Here is a 17,884-nt window from a genome sequence, read left to right as displayed (position 1 = left end):
GGAGAAGGAAGCAAGCAGGCCCAGCAATGAGAAGCGAGGCCTCCACAAGTCAACATAAACAAAACCAGCCAATCCGCTATCCTCCACCTCCTCTAGGGTTTTAAGGCCAACTCCAACGCGCAACCCCATCTTGTCCGCTCGCGTCAGTTTGGGGGTAAACGGACGGATCAGGCCTCCCAATGCGCGGCCGCAAACGGACCGTCGTCCGTTTTCTGTCCGCTTTCGACCCATTTCCGACTCAAGTTTGGGCCAAATTTTCGGCCGAATGGACACGCGCGGACGGCGCGTGGCGCCTGCCCATGTCCTCCCTTGGCCCGCCCGTTGCGGAGACAGACCCCTCTTTTCTTATCCCCACCGAACCCCTTCCAGCCGAACCCCTCCACTCTCGTCCCTCGCCACTGCCCCCGACATTGCCTCTGTGCAGCTCGGTCGCGTGCTCGCCCCAACCCTAGTCGCAGCCCCCGTTCCCTCGATGCCCCGAGCTACCCAACCACGGCCACCTGATTTGCACTCCCGGCGGTCGGATTTGGAGCGGATCCGGCCGGACTTGAGCTCGCCCGGCTGCGGGAGGCCACGCCGTGGCATGGACTGGCCGGGCACCGGGCCGGAAGGCCCAGGCAAGGCCGCGTGCAGGTACTGATTCCTTCTCTGGCGGCTCGGATCTACACCTTCGGCGGTTCGCCGGCAGATACACGAACGGCCATCGCCCGGGCTCGTTGCTGGCCCAAAAGCTCGTCGGCGAACCGTTGCCACTCATTAAGTGCGATGACTGCCCAGAGAAGGTCTTGCGTCGCGTGTCTACAACGCCGGAACATCCCGGATGGGTGTTCATCAAGTGCTCAACCAATGGGGTATGTGCTACTTAGTTTCGGTTGTGCTCTTGGATTTGACTAGTTGTGCTAACTTAAATTTTTATTTTGTAGAATGGATGCAACTTTTGGTATTGGAAAGAAGAGTACATCGATATATTGATAGAGCGTAATTTAGTAGATGTTCGTGCACTTGTAGCTAGAATAGAGGCTAGAGATGAGACTAGTGCACTTGTTGCTAGAATAGCGGCTAGACATGAGACTAGATGCGAGGAAGCAACGTCTACTTCTTTATACTCGAAGAAGAAAGAAGCACGCAAGATCGAGCCTCCGCAGATCAACAATGAATGCATCGAGAAGGCACTAATCCAACTTACGGGAGCAGTTATAGAAGTTGGATATCTTCTAAAATGTCTTCTTGTGGTTCTTGTTATCTTTGGTCTTGCTATTCTAGTTAAGATTTGGTGATGTGCTTCCATGTATCAAAAATCAATGATGAAAAATTAAAAGATGTGTTTGCGAAAAAATGCATGCGGACGGGATGTGGCCGAAATGCGGCCTTGCGTTGGGCGCACGGCCGGCGCATCCACAAATCCGGGTGGACACGGCCCATTGTCACCCCCAAACGGATGAAATCCGGACAAAGCAGACATCCATTTGGGGTCGCGCGTTGGAGTTGGCCTTACCACGCAGCCCGGACGTCTCCCTCCCCTCCTCGGTCCTCTATGTGTGTGTGCGCGCGAGCACTTTAGCTTCTCTATACCGCTTCCAGATTGTTTTACCAAATCTGGCAGAACTGTGTCGAGTGGCATTTTTTCTATGCTAGTTCAGTTATTTGGATGCATGATCCTGACAGCATTGGTTCGCTTTTGTTCTAGGCAGCAACTAGGGCTGCCGATCTTCTTTGTGAGATGCCCTGAATAAGCTAAGCAATGCCCAATTTCCTACCGGAGTCAAGCACTAAATCTCGGAATACAAAATGCAGCAAAATTGGATTGCTTATTTGCTTGTTAGCTTATTAACCTAACTATGTATGGACGTCCAAGATGCAAAGCCCCTCAAAAATGTTGAACCCGACTCTGCTTGTGGATCTAGTTATTGTCTTAACCATCCACAATCGAAAAGATTGTTCACAGTTGCATATGGTAGCTGTATTTTGTGAGTCCTTCATACCACTCGTGCTCTGAGTTTCAATCTTTGCTGAATGCGCTTCAACAAATATGGTCTTGTAGGGTAGAGTATCAACTCCCAAACCTTATTGTGGAAGCTATTACAAAAGAAAGTCTGTATGGTGCATTTGATAACGGGATCACTGCTGAACAGGTAATCATCTTAATCACACATTTCTACATGATTCATTGTTAGATAGATACATGCAGTTATGCTTTATTCTTTTTCTTCTTCAGATAATTTCATTCCTTCAGCAAAATGCCCACCCTTGTGTCATCGACAAAATACCACTAGTCCCAGAGAATGTTACAGATCAGGCAAGCACAGCTACCCATCCCTCATATACCAGACATCATCTGTTCAACGGATATACAACTGAAGACTACCAATTCTCCGGTGCAGATTAGGCTGTGGGAGAATGACCGTAACAAGGTCGAGATGGTCCTGTCACATGTATACGAGGATTTTCCGAGCAAGGTATAAACCCTTCACCCACCAAACCCTGCCAGCTCCTTGCGGATGGATGGTGCTTGGACACATTTGAAAACATGTACTCTAGTAGTCTGATTACCACTATACTTACATCTGGGTGCCGCTTTGTAAGCTACCAACTTATATGTTTCGAATTGGGGAGGAATTCGCCATGGGAGGCGGATACAAGCTCACACACACACACATGAGGTTCTGGCCGAAGCCACCAGTTCCTTCCCAGATCCACACGCAACACACGCCAACAGATATATCCTCGCGTACACCCTTAACGGGCCCAGTTCTGGCCTGCAAGCCACCAGGGAAGATGCCGGTCGCGAGTGGGCCAAGCTGCCGGACCACGAGTCGAATCCTTGGCCTCGCGCGCTCCTGGTTGCTCTGTTCCGGTGCCTTGATTGCTGACACGCTTACTTGTGCAGGACATGTTTGAGCAATGCTGTGACCACGCCAGGGATAACAGGTACTTGCTGTGGGAGGACGCGAAGAAGATGTGATTGATAGTGAACGCGGAGTTCCACCAAGAAATGCGGGAGTTCCTGCGCAGGCAAAGATGATCCAAGGGAAGTGACCATCTTGGAGAGAAGAAAAGAAGCAACTTGTCTGAACCACACGCAACTTCATGTGAGGAAGGCCTGAATCCACCCACCAACCAGACAAGTCTTTTACAACATCCATCAGCACGACAAGTCTTTACAAGATCCATCACCAGGAGGCAGCGAGGCAGAGTGGTTGTCTGGTAGATGTTGAAATCATTTGAACTCGACGGTCGTAAATCGAGTGTAATCATATGTTTGATAGGTCCAGTCTGCAGTTTGTGTCATGCTAAGTGTAGGTCACAGAAGGTAGTGGATTATCCAGTTAGTCAAATCAAAATTGGATGAACTGTACGTGCTCCACTTCTCCAGTTCAGTTTTGCATGGAAGTCGCGTACAATTGTGATTGGCCTGTGTCAGTCAGTTTGGAACCATACAAGTTTGCAAAACCGCATTGGGACAGGATTGACAATTTTGATTTTCAGTAAAGTGGTTTAGTATCTTTTTAACAAAATACGTGGGGGTTTATGAGGATTCACACTCTGGTGTGTAGAGTTAAAATACAATGAGCGCTCAATTTGATGTTCAGGCGTAGGACAATATACATGTACCAAAGTTGAAATATGGCCTCACATTAAACGAGTGTTCAGTATAGAAACGAATTTATATTAAAAAAATTGGTTTCAAATATTTGAACTAAAGTTCCACGTTTTGTTTGTTCACAACATCGAATGGCTCGTTGTGTTGACACCAAAGATATTGTGGCAATGGTCGTCAACTGAACCGGAGGCAAAACTGGCCGTCATACAACTGAACCGGAGGCAAAACTAGCCGGCAAAACCAGTTAACATGGTTGGTACCAAATCCTTCTGAGATGATATTGTTTCCATGTCATCCACATTATGTTAACCTGAGAAATTGAAATAGGACTTTGCCTATAAATGTGTGTTTGGAAATTAGACTTATCCTTATTCTATATCGTATAGAAAGAGGAAGAAACACTTGAATATTAGAGTAGTAATTGTCATTGGTGACGATGCGAAAGGAAAGAAACACAAAGAATCTTTAATCTACACATAAAAAGATGGCCGATAAGTTTCCAATAACAGCAATCGATCAAGAGTGTGTTTCCTGCCTATTTTGTATCAGTACATGTTTTCACACCAACAACGGTTCCATTTTTAGATGGAAATACTCGTATGCACCAGGATTAGACCTCAATAAATATTTACCCTTTTCACCCCTCAATCCAAAAAACAGATTGGCCCATGAAAGATACCAACATATATATGCCCCCATACGCGAGCCTGTCATCCAAAGTTCATCGAGCAAACACACAAACACTGCAGCCTACCACCGGACTTATCCCACAACTTCGTCAACTCTTCCCCTTGAAATGGAGAGTGTTCCAGTGTTGATTGTTGGTGCTGGGCCAGCAGGCCTTGCAACGGCAGCATGCCTTGGTCAATTCTCGATTCCTTATGCCATCGTCGAGCGCGAGAGCTGTAGCGCGTCACTCTGGCGCAACCGTGCATATGACCGCCTCAAGCTGCATCTCGCAAAGGAGTTCTGTGAGTTGCCACACATGTCATACCCTGTAGATGCACCAACATACATACCAAAAACCTTGTTTGTGAAGTACTTGGATGACTATGTTGAGCGTTTCAACATTCAACCAAAGTATCTCACCAGCGTGGAGTCATCCACATATGACAATGATGAAAAATGTTGGTCCATTGTGGCAACGGACATGTCAAAGTGCACCACAGTCAAGTTCACGGCAAAGTTTCTTGTTGTGGCAAGTGGTGAGAATAGTGCAGAGAATATTCCAATGATCCCTGGACTAGAAAACTTTCCAGGTGATGTCATCCACTCCTCAAGCTACAAGTCAGGCAAGAGCTACTCTGGCAAGAATGTATTGGTCGTTGGATCTGGCAACTCCGGGATGGAAATTGCTTATGACCTTGCGACCCATGGTGCCAATACATCGATTGTTATACGAAGCCCGGTATGTACACGCACTATATATTTTCATTGGGTACATGAACGCAAATTCTTAGTATAGTTACTAATAGAAGAGATGCAATTTTTCAGTGTTATTACTAATAGGAAGTATTTCACATAGAAAAAGAGATGGACAGTTTATATCACACACAAACAACTAAAAAACTAGAGGAACCACATGACAAAGTTTTAATTCTTGAAAGAAGAAATTCTATGAAATTTTATTTATCATGCATACTTCAAAAGAGGTGTGACATGTTTTGTGGTTGCAGATTCATGTAATGACAAAGGAATTAATTCGTTTGGGGATGGCACTTGCTCACCATCTTCCATTGAATCTAGTGGATAAACTCCTTGTGATGGCAGCGTATTTAATATTTGGAGACCTGTCACGACATGGCATCACAAGACCAAAAATGGGTCCAATGACCCTCAAATCAGAAACAGGCCGATCTGCAGTGATTGATGTTGGGACTGTTGGATTGATCAAAAAAGGCATCATCAAAGTAAGTATATCCTTGACATGACATAAATTTATAACATATGTTGATTTGATATGCCAAGTTATCAATGTATTTTTATCTCCTATAGGTTCAGGGGGGCATTAGTAAGATCAAGGGCAACATAGTTAAATTTCAATGTAGTAAAAGAATCTCATTTGATGCGATTGTGTTTGCAACTGGATACAAAAGCACGGCAAATATATGGCTCAAGGTAATATAGCTTGTGTTTGAACATGTCTGAGTTTGTTTTCTTGGTGTAACCATTATTAAATCTGCTAACAAGCTCTATGCTTTTTTAATCCAGAATGGTGAGAGCATGTTAAATGGCAACGGACTGCCCATCCAAAAATATCCGAATCATTGGAAAGGTGAAAATGGGCTCTACTGTGCTGGGTTAGCGAGGAGAGGATTAGCCGGTATTGCAGCAGATGCCAAGAATATCGCTAATGACATCAAATCTGTGATAGACTCTATGTCAAGTTGAATCATCTTTTACATGTAGTTTACCATGGCAAGCATGCTAGAAGGTTGATTCTTTGAGAAATATATCCATTATGTCACCTTTGTATCTAGCTTTTAGACAAGTAGATTTATGTTTATTTCAAGGTTCATATGTGCCCTGAAGAGAGATGTACTATTATACTATAATAAAGGGGTTTGTAATCTTATTGTGCAGAGGGATTTGTCATTTTGCTTGAACCTACCACTGTGTATTATATTTTATTTACTTGAAATTATATGTGCAAAAGGCATGCACTCAATACTCCGTTGTCTATACCAAAATCTCTTGCGGCATGTTTACCCCATCGGTGTATGAGGAAGTAGTCACATCAACCCAAAAAACCCTGCATAGTTCACTACATCCATTACAGTAGGTACTGTGGTGCTATTTAGTCTTAGAATGACACTAATTATCAATCCGTGCAACTACATGGGCTAGCTGACTTACTATAGATCATTAAAAATATCTGTGAACATATTTAGAAACTTAAAACTAAAGGTTAGAACACCATATGACGGAAAACTACTATGTAGAACATGTATTTGTGGTTATGTGATACTGGTATCCTTAACTGTTGTGGACACAATTTGTTGTGCCCGAAGCGCAGGGTTTGCAGTATGCAGTAAGTTTTCCATCGGCTGAGATCCAAGGTACCCATCCATGTAGTCTTGGATATAAATTGCTTATGACCTACCATGGTGTCAATACTTCGATTGTTATACGAAGCCTGATATGTACTGCATGCACTGTATAATTTCATTGGGTATATGAACACAATTTTTTAGTATAGTTACCACTAGAAGAGATGCATTTTTTCAGTATTATTACTAATATAAAGTATTTCACACATATAAGAAATGGATTGTTTTATATCATGCACAGACAATGAAACAACTAGAGGAACTAAATGAAAAAAAATTAACTCTTGAAAGAAGAAATTCTATGAAATTTCGTTTTATCATGCATGCTTCAAAAGATGCATGCCATGTCTATTGGTTGCAAATTCATGTGATGACAAGAGAATTAATTCAGTTGGGTTGACACTTGCTCACTATCTTTCACTAAATACAGTGGGTGACCTCTTTGTGACGGCGGAGAATGTCATATTTTAAGATCTATCGAGGCATGGCGTCACAAGGCCCAAAACCAAAAACGGATCGAATGACCCTCAAGTTAGGAACCGACCGACCTATCGATTGAGTTGAGACTGTTGGACTAACAAAAAAAGCACCATCAAAGTATTTGGAATATTCGAAGGAATCCGCCTTAATTAATCATATTTTATAATTAAAAATAATAAGTACACCTTTTCTCTCATAATGTCAATTTTATTTTCTAGTTGGCACTTCTAGAGAGATCCAAGTTATCTACAGAGATAATGTAGACCTGACTCAAATACGCAATTATATATTTCACAAATTAGGCACTTACATGATGAACAAGGCCGCTACTTGCATATATACCGGATGTTCATTATATTTGAAGGCATAGCAAGCAAGCAATCATTCCTTTTCTTTTTGGGGGAAACACCGATATTGTCAATGGAATAGATAGAACATCAATTGAATCAGTACAATAAGAAATGCTAAGGTTTTTTACAAGGCGAACTGACGGAATAAAGCATATATAGGGGATGAGCCTCTCCCAATTCAGTCCATCACTTTTATCAACTGACTCGTTGGACTTTACCGACTTCCAACACTAAATATACTCGGATGGAAAAGATTTCTGATGCCAAAATTGAATTGGCTGAAAGCTACTATAACTTTTTTTGATGGAAGAAAGGTACTATAACTAGTAAGTGAAAGATGATCATAAGACTCGTGGATTGGCGGAGTGTACCTCTGTATTTTATTTCCCCTTTTCCTATATTTCTTAAAATTATATATTTTATATTATTATTTAATATATGTACACGAACTCCCTACTGTTCACAGCAAATAAGAAACGCAACGCTAACATATCTATAATAGGTAAAGGCTGAAGTTCAAACTACGAGGTGATACAAACATCAAAAATTCGTTGCCATGTAGTGCTTAATTCACTTTACTGTGAGCCGTCAAGATGGAACAAATAACCAATTTCAAAAATAAATGACAATGCACTAACAAAGAACGACAATTAGCCATGGTAGATTCCGTTTTCTGCCATTGTCTTCTCACCTTCTATCTCAGTGTTTTGGAACTGAAAAAAAAAATCATAAGACCAGCTGCCGTTATTTTCCCTCTGAGGTTACCTGCTGCCAAATAGTAGTATATACTAGGTACTAGTAGATTATTTTAGCGACTATATATACTAGTTCTGATTTTTTTAGAATACATACAACTCCGTAGTTCTTATTTTATTTGAGATAAGTATACTTTTTATATTTGTCTTGCAAAAAAGTACTTCTATATTTAGAATGTTTGCCATTTTTTCATCTTATTTAGAATGTTTAACTTTTTTAGATAAATTTAGAATATTTACTTTTTATAAACATTAATTAGAATGTTACTAGTTCCTATGATCTGTCAAATATATCACATCCTTTTTTAGGGGTAAATAGCACATCTAACCTTTTTTTAGACAAAAATAGCACATCTAACTGAGGCATTGTTCCTAAAAAAACTGAGGCATTTTTTGGCCAGCCTCCTGATTATTTATGATATAATGGGCTGGCCCCTTAAGCAAGGAGAAGGAAGCAAGCAGGCCCAGCAATGAGAAGCGAGGCCTCCACAAGTCAACATAAACAAAACCAGCCAATCCGCTATCCTCCACCTCCTCTAGGGTTTTAAGGCCAACTCCAACGCGCAACCCCATCTTGTCCGCTCGCGTCAGTTTGGGGGTAAACGGACGGATCAGGCCTCCCAATGCGCGGCCGCAAACGGACTGTCGTCCGTTTTCTGTTCGCTTTCGACCCATTTCCGACTCAAGTTTGGGCCAAATTTGCGGCCGAATGGACAAGCGCGGACGGCGCGTGGCGCCTGCCCATGTCCTCCCCTGGCCCGCCCGTTGCGGAGACAGACCCCTCTTTTCTTATCCCCACCGAACCCCTTCCAGCCGCACCCCTCCACTCTCGTCCCTCGCCACCGCCCCCGACATTGCCTCTGTGCAGCTCGGTCGCGTGCTCGCCCCAACCCTAGTCGCAGCCGCCGTTCCCTCGATGCCCCGAGCTACCCAACCACGGCCACCTGATTTCCACTCCCGGCGGTCGGATTTGGAGCGGATCCGGCCGGACTTGAGCTCGCCCGGCTACGGGAGGCCACGCCGTGGCATGGACTGGCCGGGCACCGGGCCGGAAGGCCCCGGCAAGGCCGCGTGCAGGTACTGATTCCTCCTCTGGCCGCTCGGATCTACACCTTCGGCGGTTCGCCGGCAGATACACGAACGGCCATCGGCCGGGCTCGCTGCTGGCCCAAAAGCTCGTCGGCGAACCGTTGCCACTCATTAAGTGCGATGACTGCCCAGAGAAGGTCTTGCGTCGGGTGTCTACAACGCCGGAACATCCCGGATGGGTGTTCATCAAGTGCTCAACCAATGGGGTATGTGCTACTTAGTTTCGGTTGTGCTCTTGGATTTGACTAGTTGTGCTAACTTAAATTTTTATTTTGTAGAATGGATGCAACTTTTGGTATTGGAAAGAAGAGTACATCGATATATTGATAGAGCGTAATTTAGTAGATGTTCGTGCACTTGTAGCTAGAATAGAGGCTAGAGATGAGACTAGTGCACTTGTTGCTAGAATAGCGGCTAGACATGAGACTAGATGCGAGGAAGCAACGCCTACTTCTTTATACTCGAAGAAGAAAGAAGCACGCAAGATCGAGCCTCCGCAGATCAACAATGAATGCATCGAGAAGGCACTAATCCAACTTACGGGAGCAGTTATAGAAGTTGGATATCTTCTAAAATGTCTTCTTGTGGTTCTTGTTTTCTTTGGTCTTGCTATTCTAGTTAAGATTTGGTGATGTGCTTCCATGTATCAAAAATCAATGATGAAAAATTAAAAGATGTGTTTGCGAAAAAATGCATGCGGACGGGATGTGGCCGAAATGCGGCCTTGCGTTGGGCGCACGGCCGGCGCATCCACAAATCCGGGTGGACACGGCCCATTGTCACCCCCAAACGGATGAAATCCGGACAAAGCGGACATCCACTTGGGGTCGCGCGTTGGAGTTGGCCTTACCACGCAGCCCGGACGTCTCCCTCCCCTCCTCCGTCCTCTGTGTGTGTGCGCGCGCGAGCACTTTAGCTTCTCTATACCGCTTCCAGATTGTTTTACCAAATTTGGCAGAACTGTGTCGAGTGGCATTTTTTCTATGCTAGTTCAGTTATTTGGATGCATGATCCTGACAGCATTGGTTCGCTTTTGTTCTAGGCAGCAACTAGGGCTGCCGATCTTCGTTGTGAGATGCCCTGAATAAGCTAACCAATGCCCAATTTCCTACCGGAGTCAAGCACTAAATCTAGGAATACAAAATGCAGCAAAATTGGATTGCTTATTTGCTTGTTAGCTTATTAACCTAACTATGTATGGACGTCCAAGATGCAAAGCCCCTCAAAAATGTTGAACCCGACTCTGCTTGTGGATCTAGTTATTGTCTTAACCATCCACAATCGAAAAGATTGTTCACAGTTGCATATGGTAGCTGTATTTTGTGAGTCCTTCATACCCCTCGTGCTCTGAGTTTCAATCTTTGCTGAATGCGCTTCAACAAATATGGTCTTGTAGGGTAGAGTATCAACTCCCAAACCTTATTGTGGAAGCTATTACAAAAGAAAGTCTGTATGGTGCATTTGATAACGGGACCACTGCTGAACAGGTAATCATCTTAATCACACATTTCTACATGATTCATTGTTAGATAGATACATGCAGTTATGCTTTATTCTTTTTCTTCTTCAGATAATTTCATTCCTTCAGCAAAATGCCCACCCTTGTGTCATCGACAAAATACCACTAGTCCCAGAGAATGTTACAGATCAGGCAAGCACAGCTACCCATCCCTCATATACCAGACATCATCTGTTCAACGGATATACAACTGAAGACTACCAATTCTCCGGTGCAGATTAGGCTGTGGGAGAATGACCGTAACAAGGTCGAGATGGTCCTGTCACATGTATACGAGGATTTTCCGAGCAAGGTATAAACCCTTCACCCACCAAACCCTGCCAGCTCCTTGCGGATGGATGGTGCTTGGACACATTTGAAAACATGTACTCTAGTAGTCTGATTACCACTATACTTACATCTGGGTGCCGCTTTGTAAGCTACCAACTTATATGTTTCGAATTGGGGAGGAATTCGCCATGGGAGGCGGATACAAGCTCACACACACACACATGAGGTTCTGGCCGAAGCCACCAGTTCCTTCCCAGATCCACACGCAACACACGCCAACAGATATATCCTCGCGTACACCCTTAACGGGCCCAGTTCTGGCCTGCAAGCCACCAGGGAAGATGCCGGTCGCGAGTGGGCCAAGCTGCCGGACCACGAGTCGAATCCTTGGCCTCGCGCGCTCCTGGTTGCTCTGTTCCGGTGCGTTGATTGCTGACACGCTTACTTGTGCAGGACATGTTTGAGCAATGCTGTGACCACGCCAGGGATAACAGGTACTTGCTGTGGGAGGACGCGAAGAAGATGTGATTGATAGTGAATGCGGAGTTCCACCAAGAAATGCGGGAGTTCCTGCGCAGGCAAAGATGATCCAAGGGAAGTGACCATCTTGGAGAGAAGAAAAGAAGCAACTTGTCTGAACCACACGCAACTTCATGTGAGGAAGGCCTGAATCCACCCACCAACCAGACAAGTCTTTTACAACATCCATCAGCACGACAAGTCTTTACAAGATCCATCACCAGGAGGCAGCGAGGCAGAGTGGTTGTCTGGTAGATGTTGAAATCATTTGAACTCGATGGTCGTAAATCGAGTGTAATCATATGTTTGATAGGTCAAGTCTGCAGTTTGTGTCATGCTAAGTGTAGGTCACAGAAGGTAGTGGATTATCCAGTTAGTCAAATCAAAATTGGATGAACTGTACGTGCTCCACTTCTCCAGTTCAGTTTTGCATGGAAGTCGCGTACAATTGTGATTGGCCTGTGTCAGTCAGTTTGGAACCATACAAGTTTGCAAAACCGCATCGGGACAGGATTGACAATTTTGATTTTCAGTAAAGTGGTTTAGTATCTTTTTAACAAAATACGTGGGGGTTTATGAGGATTCACACTCTGGTGTGTAGAGTTAAAATACAATGAGCGCTCAATTTGTTGTTCAGGCGTAGGAGAATATACATGTACCAAAGTTGAAATATGGCCTCACATTAAACGAGTGTTCAGTATAGAAACGAATTTATATTAAAAAAATTGGTTTCAAATATTTGAACTAAAGTTCCACTTTTGGTTTGTTCACAACATCGAATGGCTCGTTGTGTTGACACCAAAGATATCGTGGCAATGGTCGTCAACTGAACCGGAGGCAAAACCGGCCGTCATACAACTGAACCGGAGGCAAAACTAGCCGGCAAAACCAGTTAACATGGTTGGTACCAAATCCTTCTGAGATGATATTGTTTCCATGTCATCCACATTATGTTAACCTGAGAAATTGAAATAGGACTTTGCCTATAAATGTGTGTTTGGAAATTGAAAGATGAAGAAACACTTGAATATTAGAGTAGTAATTGTCATTGGTGACGATGCGAAAGGAAAGAAACACGAAGAATCTTTAATCTACACATAAAAAGATGGCCGATAAGTTTCCAATAACAGCAATCGATTAAGAGTTTGTTTCCTGCCTATTTTGTATCAATACATGTTTTCACACCAACAACGGTTCCATTTTTAGATGGAAATACTCGTACGCACCAGGATTAGACCTCAATAAATATTTACCCTTTTCATCCCTCAATCCAAAAAACAGATTGGCCCATGAAAGATACCAACATATATATGCCCCCATACGCGAGCCTGTCATCCAAAGTTCATCGAGCAAACACACAAACACTGTAGCCTACCACCGGACTTATCCCACAACTTCGTCAACTCTTCCCCTTGAAATGGAGAGTGTTCCAGTGTTGATTGTTGGTGCTGGGCCAGCAGGCCTTGGAACGGCAGCATGCCTTGGTCAATTCTCGATTCCTTATGCCATCGTCGAGCGCGAGAGCTGTAGCGCGTCACTCTGGCGCAACCGTGCATATGACCGCCTCAAGCTGCATCTCGCAAAGGAGTTCTGTGAGTTGCCACACATGTCATACCCTGTAGATGCACCAACATACATACCAAAAACCTTGTTTGTGAAGTACTTGGATGACTATGTTGAGCGTTTCAACATTCAACCAAAGTATCTCACCAGCGTGGAGTCATCCACATATGACAATGATGAAAAATGTTGGTCCATTGTGGCAACGGACATGTCAAAGTGCACCACAGTCAAGTTCACGGCAAAGTTTCTTGTTGTGGCAAGTGGTGAGAATAGTGCAGAGAATATTCCAATGATCCCTGGACTAGAAAACTTTCCAGGTGATGTCATCCACTCCTCAAGCTACAAGTCAGGCAAGAGCTACTCTGGCAAGAATGTATTGGTCGTTGGATCTGGCAACTCCGGGATGGAAATTGCTTATGACCTTGCGACCCATGGTGCCAATACATCGATTGTTATACGAAGCCCGGTATGTACACGCACTATATATTTTCATTGGGTACATGAACGCAAATTCTTAGTATAGTTACTAATAGAAGAGATGCAATTTTTCAGTGTTATTACTAATAGGAAGTATTTCACATAGAAAAAGAGATGGACAGTTTATATCACACACAAACAACTAAAAAACTAGAGGAACCACATGACAAAGTTTTAATTCTTGAAAGAAGAAATTCTATGAAATTTTATTTATCATGCATACTTCAAAAGAGGTGTGACATGTTTTGTGGTTGCAGATTCATGTAATGACAAAGGAATTAATTCGTTTGGGGATGACACTTGCTCACCATCTTCCATTGAATCTAGTGGATAAACTCCTTGTGATGGCAGCGTATTTAATATTTGGAGACCTGTCACGACATGGCATCACAAGACCAAAAATGGGTCCAATGACCCTCAAATCAGAAATAGGCCGATCTGCAGTGATTGATGTTGGGACTGTTGGATTGATCAAAAAAGGCATCATCAAAGTAAGTATATCCTTGACATGACATAAATTTATAACATATGTTGATTTGATATGCCAAGTTATCAATGTATTTTTATCTCCTATAGGTTCAGGGGGGCATTAGTAAGATCAAGGGCAACATAGTTAAATTTCAATGCAGTAAAAGAATCTCATTTGATGCGATTGTGTTTGCAACTGGATACAAAAGCACGGCAAATATATGGCTCAAGGTAATATAGCTTGTGTTTGAACATGTCTGAGTTTGTTTTCTTGGTGTAACCATTATTAAATCTGCTAACAAGCTCTATGCTTTTTTAATCCAGAATGGTGAGAGCATGTTAAATGGCAACGGACTGCCCATCCAAAAATATCCGAATCATTGGAAAGGTGAAAATGGGCTCTACTGTGCTGGGTTAGCGAGGAGAGGATTAGCCGGTATTGCAGCAGATGCCAAGAATATCGCTAATGACATCAAATCTGTGATAGACTCTATGTCAAGTTAAATCATCTTTTACATGTAGTTTACCATGGCAAGCATGCTAGAAGGTTGATTCTTTGAGAAATATATCCATTATGTCACCTTTGTATCTAGCTTTTAGACAAGTAGATTTATGTTTATTTCAAGGTTCATATGTGCCCTGAAGAGAGATGTACTATTATACTATAATAAAGGGGTTTGTAATCTTATTGTGCAGAGAGATTTGTCATTTTGCTTGAACCTACCACTGTGTATTATATTTTATTTACTTGAAATTATATGTGCAAAAGGCATGCACTCAATACTCCGTTGTCTATACCAAAATCTCTTGCGGCATGTTTACCCCATCGGTGTATGAGGTAGTAGTCACATCAACCCAAAAAACCCTGCATAGTTCACTACATCCATTACAGTAGGTACTGTGGTGCTATTTAGTCTTAGAATGACACTAATTATCAATCCGTGCAACTACATGGGCTAGCTGACTTACTATAGATCATTAAAAATATCTGTGAACATATTTAGAAACTTAAAACTAAAGGTTAGAACACCATATGACGGAAAACTACTATGTAGAACATGTATTTGTGGTTACATGATACTGGTATCCTTAACTATTGTGGACACAATTTGTTGTGCCCGAAGCGCAGGGTTTGCAGTATGCAGTAAGTTTTCCATCGGCTGAGATCCAAGGTACCCATCCGTGTAGTCTTGGATATAAATTGCTTATGACCTACCATGGTGTCAATACTTCGATTGTTATACGAAGCCTGATATGTACTACATGCACTGTATAATTTCATTGGGTACATGAACACAATTTTTTAGTATAGTTACCACTAGAAGAGATGCATTTTTTCAGTATTATTACTAATATAAAGTATTTCACACATATAAGAAATGGATTGTTTTATATCATGCACAGACAATGAAACAACTAGAGGAACTAAATGAAAAAAAATTAACTCTTGAAAGAAGAAATTCTATGAAATTTCGTTTTATCATGCATGCTTCAAAAGATGCATGCCATGTCTATTGGTTGCAAATTCATGTGATGACAAGAGAATTAATTCAGTTGGGTTGACACTTGCTCACTATCTTTCACTAAATATAGTGGGTGACCTCTTTGTGACGGCGGAGAATGTCATATTTTAAGATCTATCGAGGCATGGCGTCACAAGGCCCAAAACCAAAAACGGGTCGAATGACCCTCAAGTTAGGAACCGACCGACCTATCGATTGAGTTGAGACTGTTGGACTAACAAAAAAAGCACCATCAAAGTATTTGGAATATTCGAAGGAATCCGCCTTAATTAATCATATTTTATAATTGAAAATAATAAGTACACCTTTTCTCTCATAATGTCAATTTTATTTTCTAGTTGGCACTTCTAGAGAGATCCAAGTTATCTACAGAGATAATGTAGACCTGACTCAAATACGCAATTATATATTTCACAAATTAGGCACTTACATGATGAACAAGGCCGCTACTTGCATATATACCGGATGTTCATTATATTTGAAGGCATAGCAAGCAAGCAATCATTCCTTTTCTTTTTGGGGGAAACACCGATATTGTCAATGGAATAGATAGAACATCAATTGAATCAGTACAATAAGAAATGCTAAGTTTTTTTACAAGGCGAACTGACGGAATAAAGCATATATAGGGGATGAGCCTCTCCCAATTCAGTCCATCACTTTTATCAACTGACTCGTTGGACTTTACTGACTTCCAACACTAAATATACTCGGATGGAAAAGATTGCTGATGCCAAAATTGAATTGGCTGAAAGCTACTATAACTTTTTTTGATGGAAGAAAGGTACTATAACTAGTAACTGAAAGATGATCATAAGACTCGTGGATTGGCGGAGTGTACCTCTGTATTTTATTTCCCCTTTTCCTATATTTCTTAAAATTATATATTTATATTATTAGTTAATATATGTACACGAACTCCCTACTGTTCACAGCAAAGAAGAAACGCAATGCTAACATATCTATAATAGGTAAAGGCTGAAGTTCAAACTACGAGGTGATACAAACATCAAAAATTCGTTGCCATGTAGTGCTTAATTCACGTTACTGTGAGCCGTCAAGATGGAACAAATAACCAATTTCAAAAATAAATGACAATGCACTAACAAAGAACGACAATTAGCCATGGTAGATTCCGTTTTCTGCCATTGTCTTCTCACCTTCTATCTCAGTGTTCTGGAACTGAAAAAAAAACATAAGACCAGCTGCCGTTATTTTCCCTCTGAGGTTACCTGCTGCCAAATAGTAGTATATACTAGGTACTAGTAGATTATTTTAGCGACTATATATACTAGTTCTGATTTTTTTAGAATACATACAACTCCGTAGTTCTTATTTTATTTGAGATAAGTATACTTTTTATATTTGTCTTGCAAAAAAGTACTTCTATATTTAGAATGTTTGCCATTTTTTCATCTTATTTAGAATGTTTAACTTTTTTAGATAAATTTAGAATATTTACTTTTTATAAACATTAATTAGAATGTTACTAGTTCCTATGATCTGTCAAATATATCACATCCTTTTTTAGGGGTAAATAGCACATCTAACCTTTTTTTAGACAAAAATAGCACATCTAACTGAGGCATTGTTCCTAAAAAAACTGAGGCATTTTTTGGCCAGCCTCCTCATTATTTATGATATAATGGGCCGGCCCCTTAAGCAAGGAGAAGGAAGCAAGCAGGCCCAGCAATGAGAAGCGAGGCCTCCACAAGTCAACATAAACAAAACCAGCCAATCCGCTATCCTCCACCTCCTCTAGGGTTTTAAGGCCAACTCCAACGCGCAACCCCATCTTGTCCGCTCGCGTCAGTTTGGGGGTGAACGGACGGATCAGGCCTCCCAATGCGCGGCCGCAAACGGACTGTCGTCCGTTTTCTGTTCGCTTTCGACCCATTTCCGACTCAAGTTTGGGCCAAATTTGCGGCCGAATGGACACGCGCGGACGGCGCGTGGCGCCTGCCCATGTCCTCCCCTGGCCCGCCCGTTGGGGAGACATACCCCTCTTTTCTTATCCCCACCGAACCCCTTCCAGCCGCACCCCTCCACTCTCGTCCCTCGCCACCGCCGCCGACATTGCCTCTGTGCAGCTCGGTCGCGTGCTCGCCCCAACCCTAGTCGCAGCCCCCGTTCCCTCGATGCCCCGAGCTACCCAACCACGGCCACCTGATTTGCACTCCCGGCGGTCGGATTTGGAGCGGATCCGGCCGGACTTGAGCT

The 17,884-nt window shown here is 42.7% G+C and overlaps 2 protein-coding genes across 2 annotated transcripts; both read left to right on the top strand.

Moving 5' to 3' along the window:
* The first annotated feature begins 4,397 nt into the window (after positions 1–4,397).
* Positions 4,398–5,992, top strand: LOC141042135 (probable indole-3-pyruvate monooxygenase YUCCA10). The gene is made up of 4 exons (XM_073509692.1): positions 4,398–5,009; positions 5,278–5,511; positions 5,597–5,719; positions 5,813–5,992. Exons 1-4 carry the CDS (start codon positions 4,398–4,400, stop codon positions 5,990–5,992), a joined length of 1,149 nt encoding a protein of 382 aa, XP_073365793.1.
* A 7,058-nt stretch (positions 5,993–13,050) lies between these two features.
* Positions 13,051–15,305, top strand: LOC120961967 (probable indole-3-pyruvate monooxygenase YUCCA10). The gene is made up of 4 exons (XM_040400162.3): positions 13,051–13,662; positions 13,931–14,164; positions 14,250–14,372; positions 14,466–15,305. The coding sequence occupies exons 1-4, from the start codon at positions 13,051–13,053 to the stop codon at positions 14,643–14,645; spliced, it is 1,149 nt and encodes a 382-aa protein (XP_040256096.3). The 3' UTR covers positions 14,646–15,305.
* Positions 15,306–17,884: the final 2,579 nt, after the last annotated feature.

The sequence above is a fragment of the Aegilops tauschii genome, chromosome 2, assembly GCF_002575655.3.
Source record: "Aegilops tauschii subsp. strangulata cultivar AL8/78 chromosome 2, Aet v6.0, whole genome shotgun sequence".
Taxonomy (NCBI): domain Eukaryota; kingdom Viridiplantae; phylum Streptophyta; class Magnoliopsida; order Poales; family Poaceae; genus Aegilops; species Aegilops tauschii.
The sequence above is the reverse complement of the archived record's forward strand: the minus strand, read 5'-3'. Positions and strand labels throughout refer to the sequence as shown.

Coding starts and splice junctions, on each gene's coding strand:
- LOC141042135 (XM_073509692.1), top strand. CDS start 4,398: ATGGAGAGTGTTCCAGTGTTGATTGTTGGTGCTGGGCCAGCAGGCCTT. Junction 5,512..5,596: donor TCAAAAAAGGCATCATCAAA/GTAAGTATATCC, acceptor TATCTCCTATAG/GTTCAGGGGGGCATTAGTAA. Junction 5,720..5,812: donor CGGCAAATATATGGCTCAAG/GTAATATAGCTT, acceptor TTTTTAATCCAG/AATGGTGAGAGCATGTTAAA.
- LOC120961967 (XM_040400162.3), top strand. CDS start 13,051: ATGGAGAGTGTTCCAGTGTTGATTGTTGGTGCTGGGCCAGCAGGCCTT. Junction 14,165..14,249: donor TCAAAAAAGGCATCATCAAA/GTAAGTATATCC, acceptor TATCTCCTATAG/GTTCAGGGGGGCATTAGTAA. Junction 14,373..14,465: donor CGGCAAATATATGGCTCAAG/GTAATATAGCTT, acceptor TTTTTAATCCAG/AATGGTGAGAGCATGTTAAA.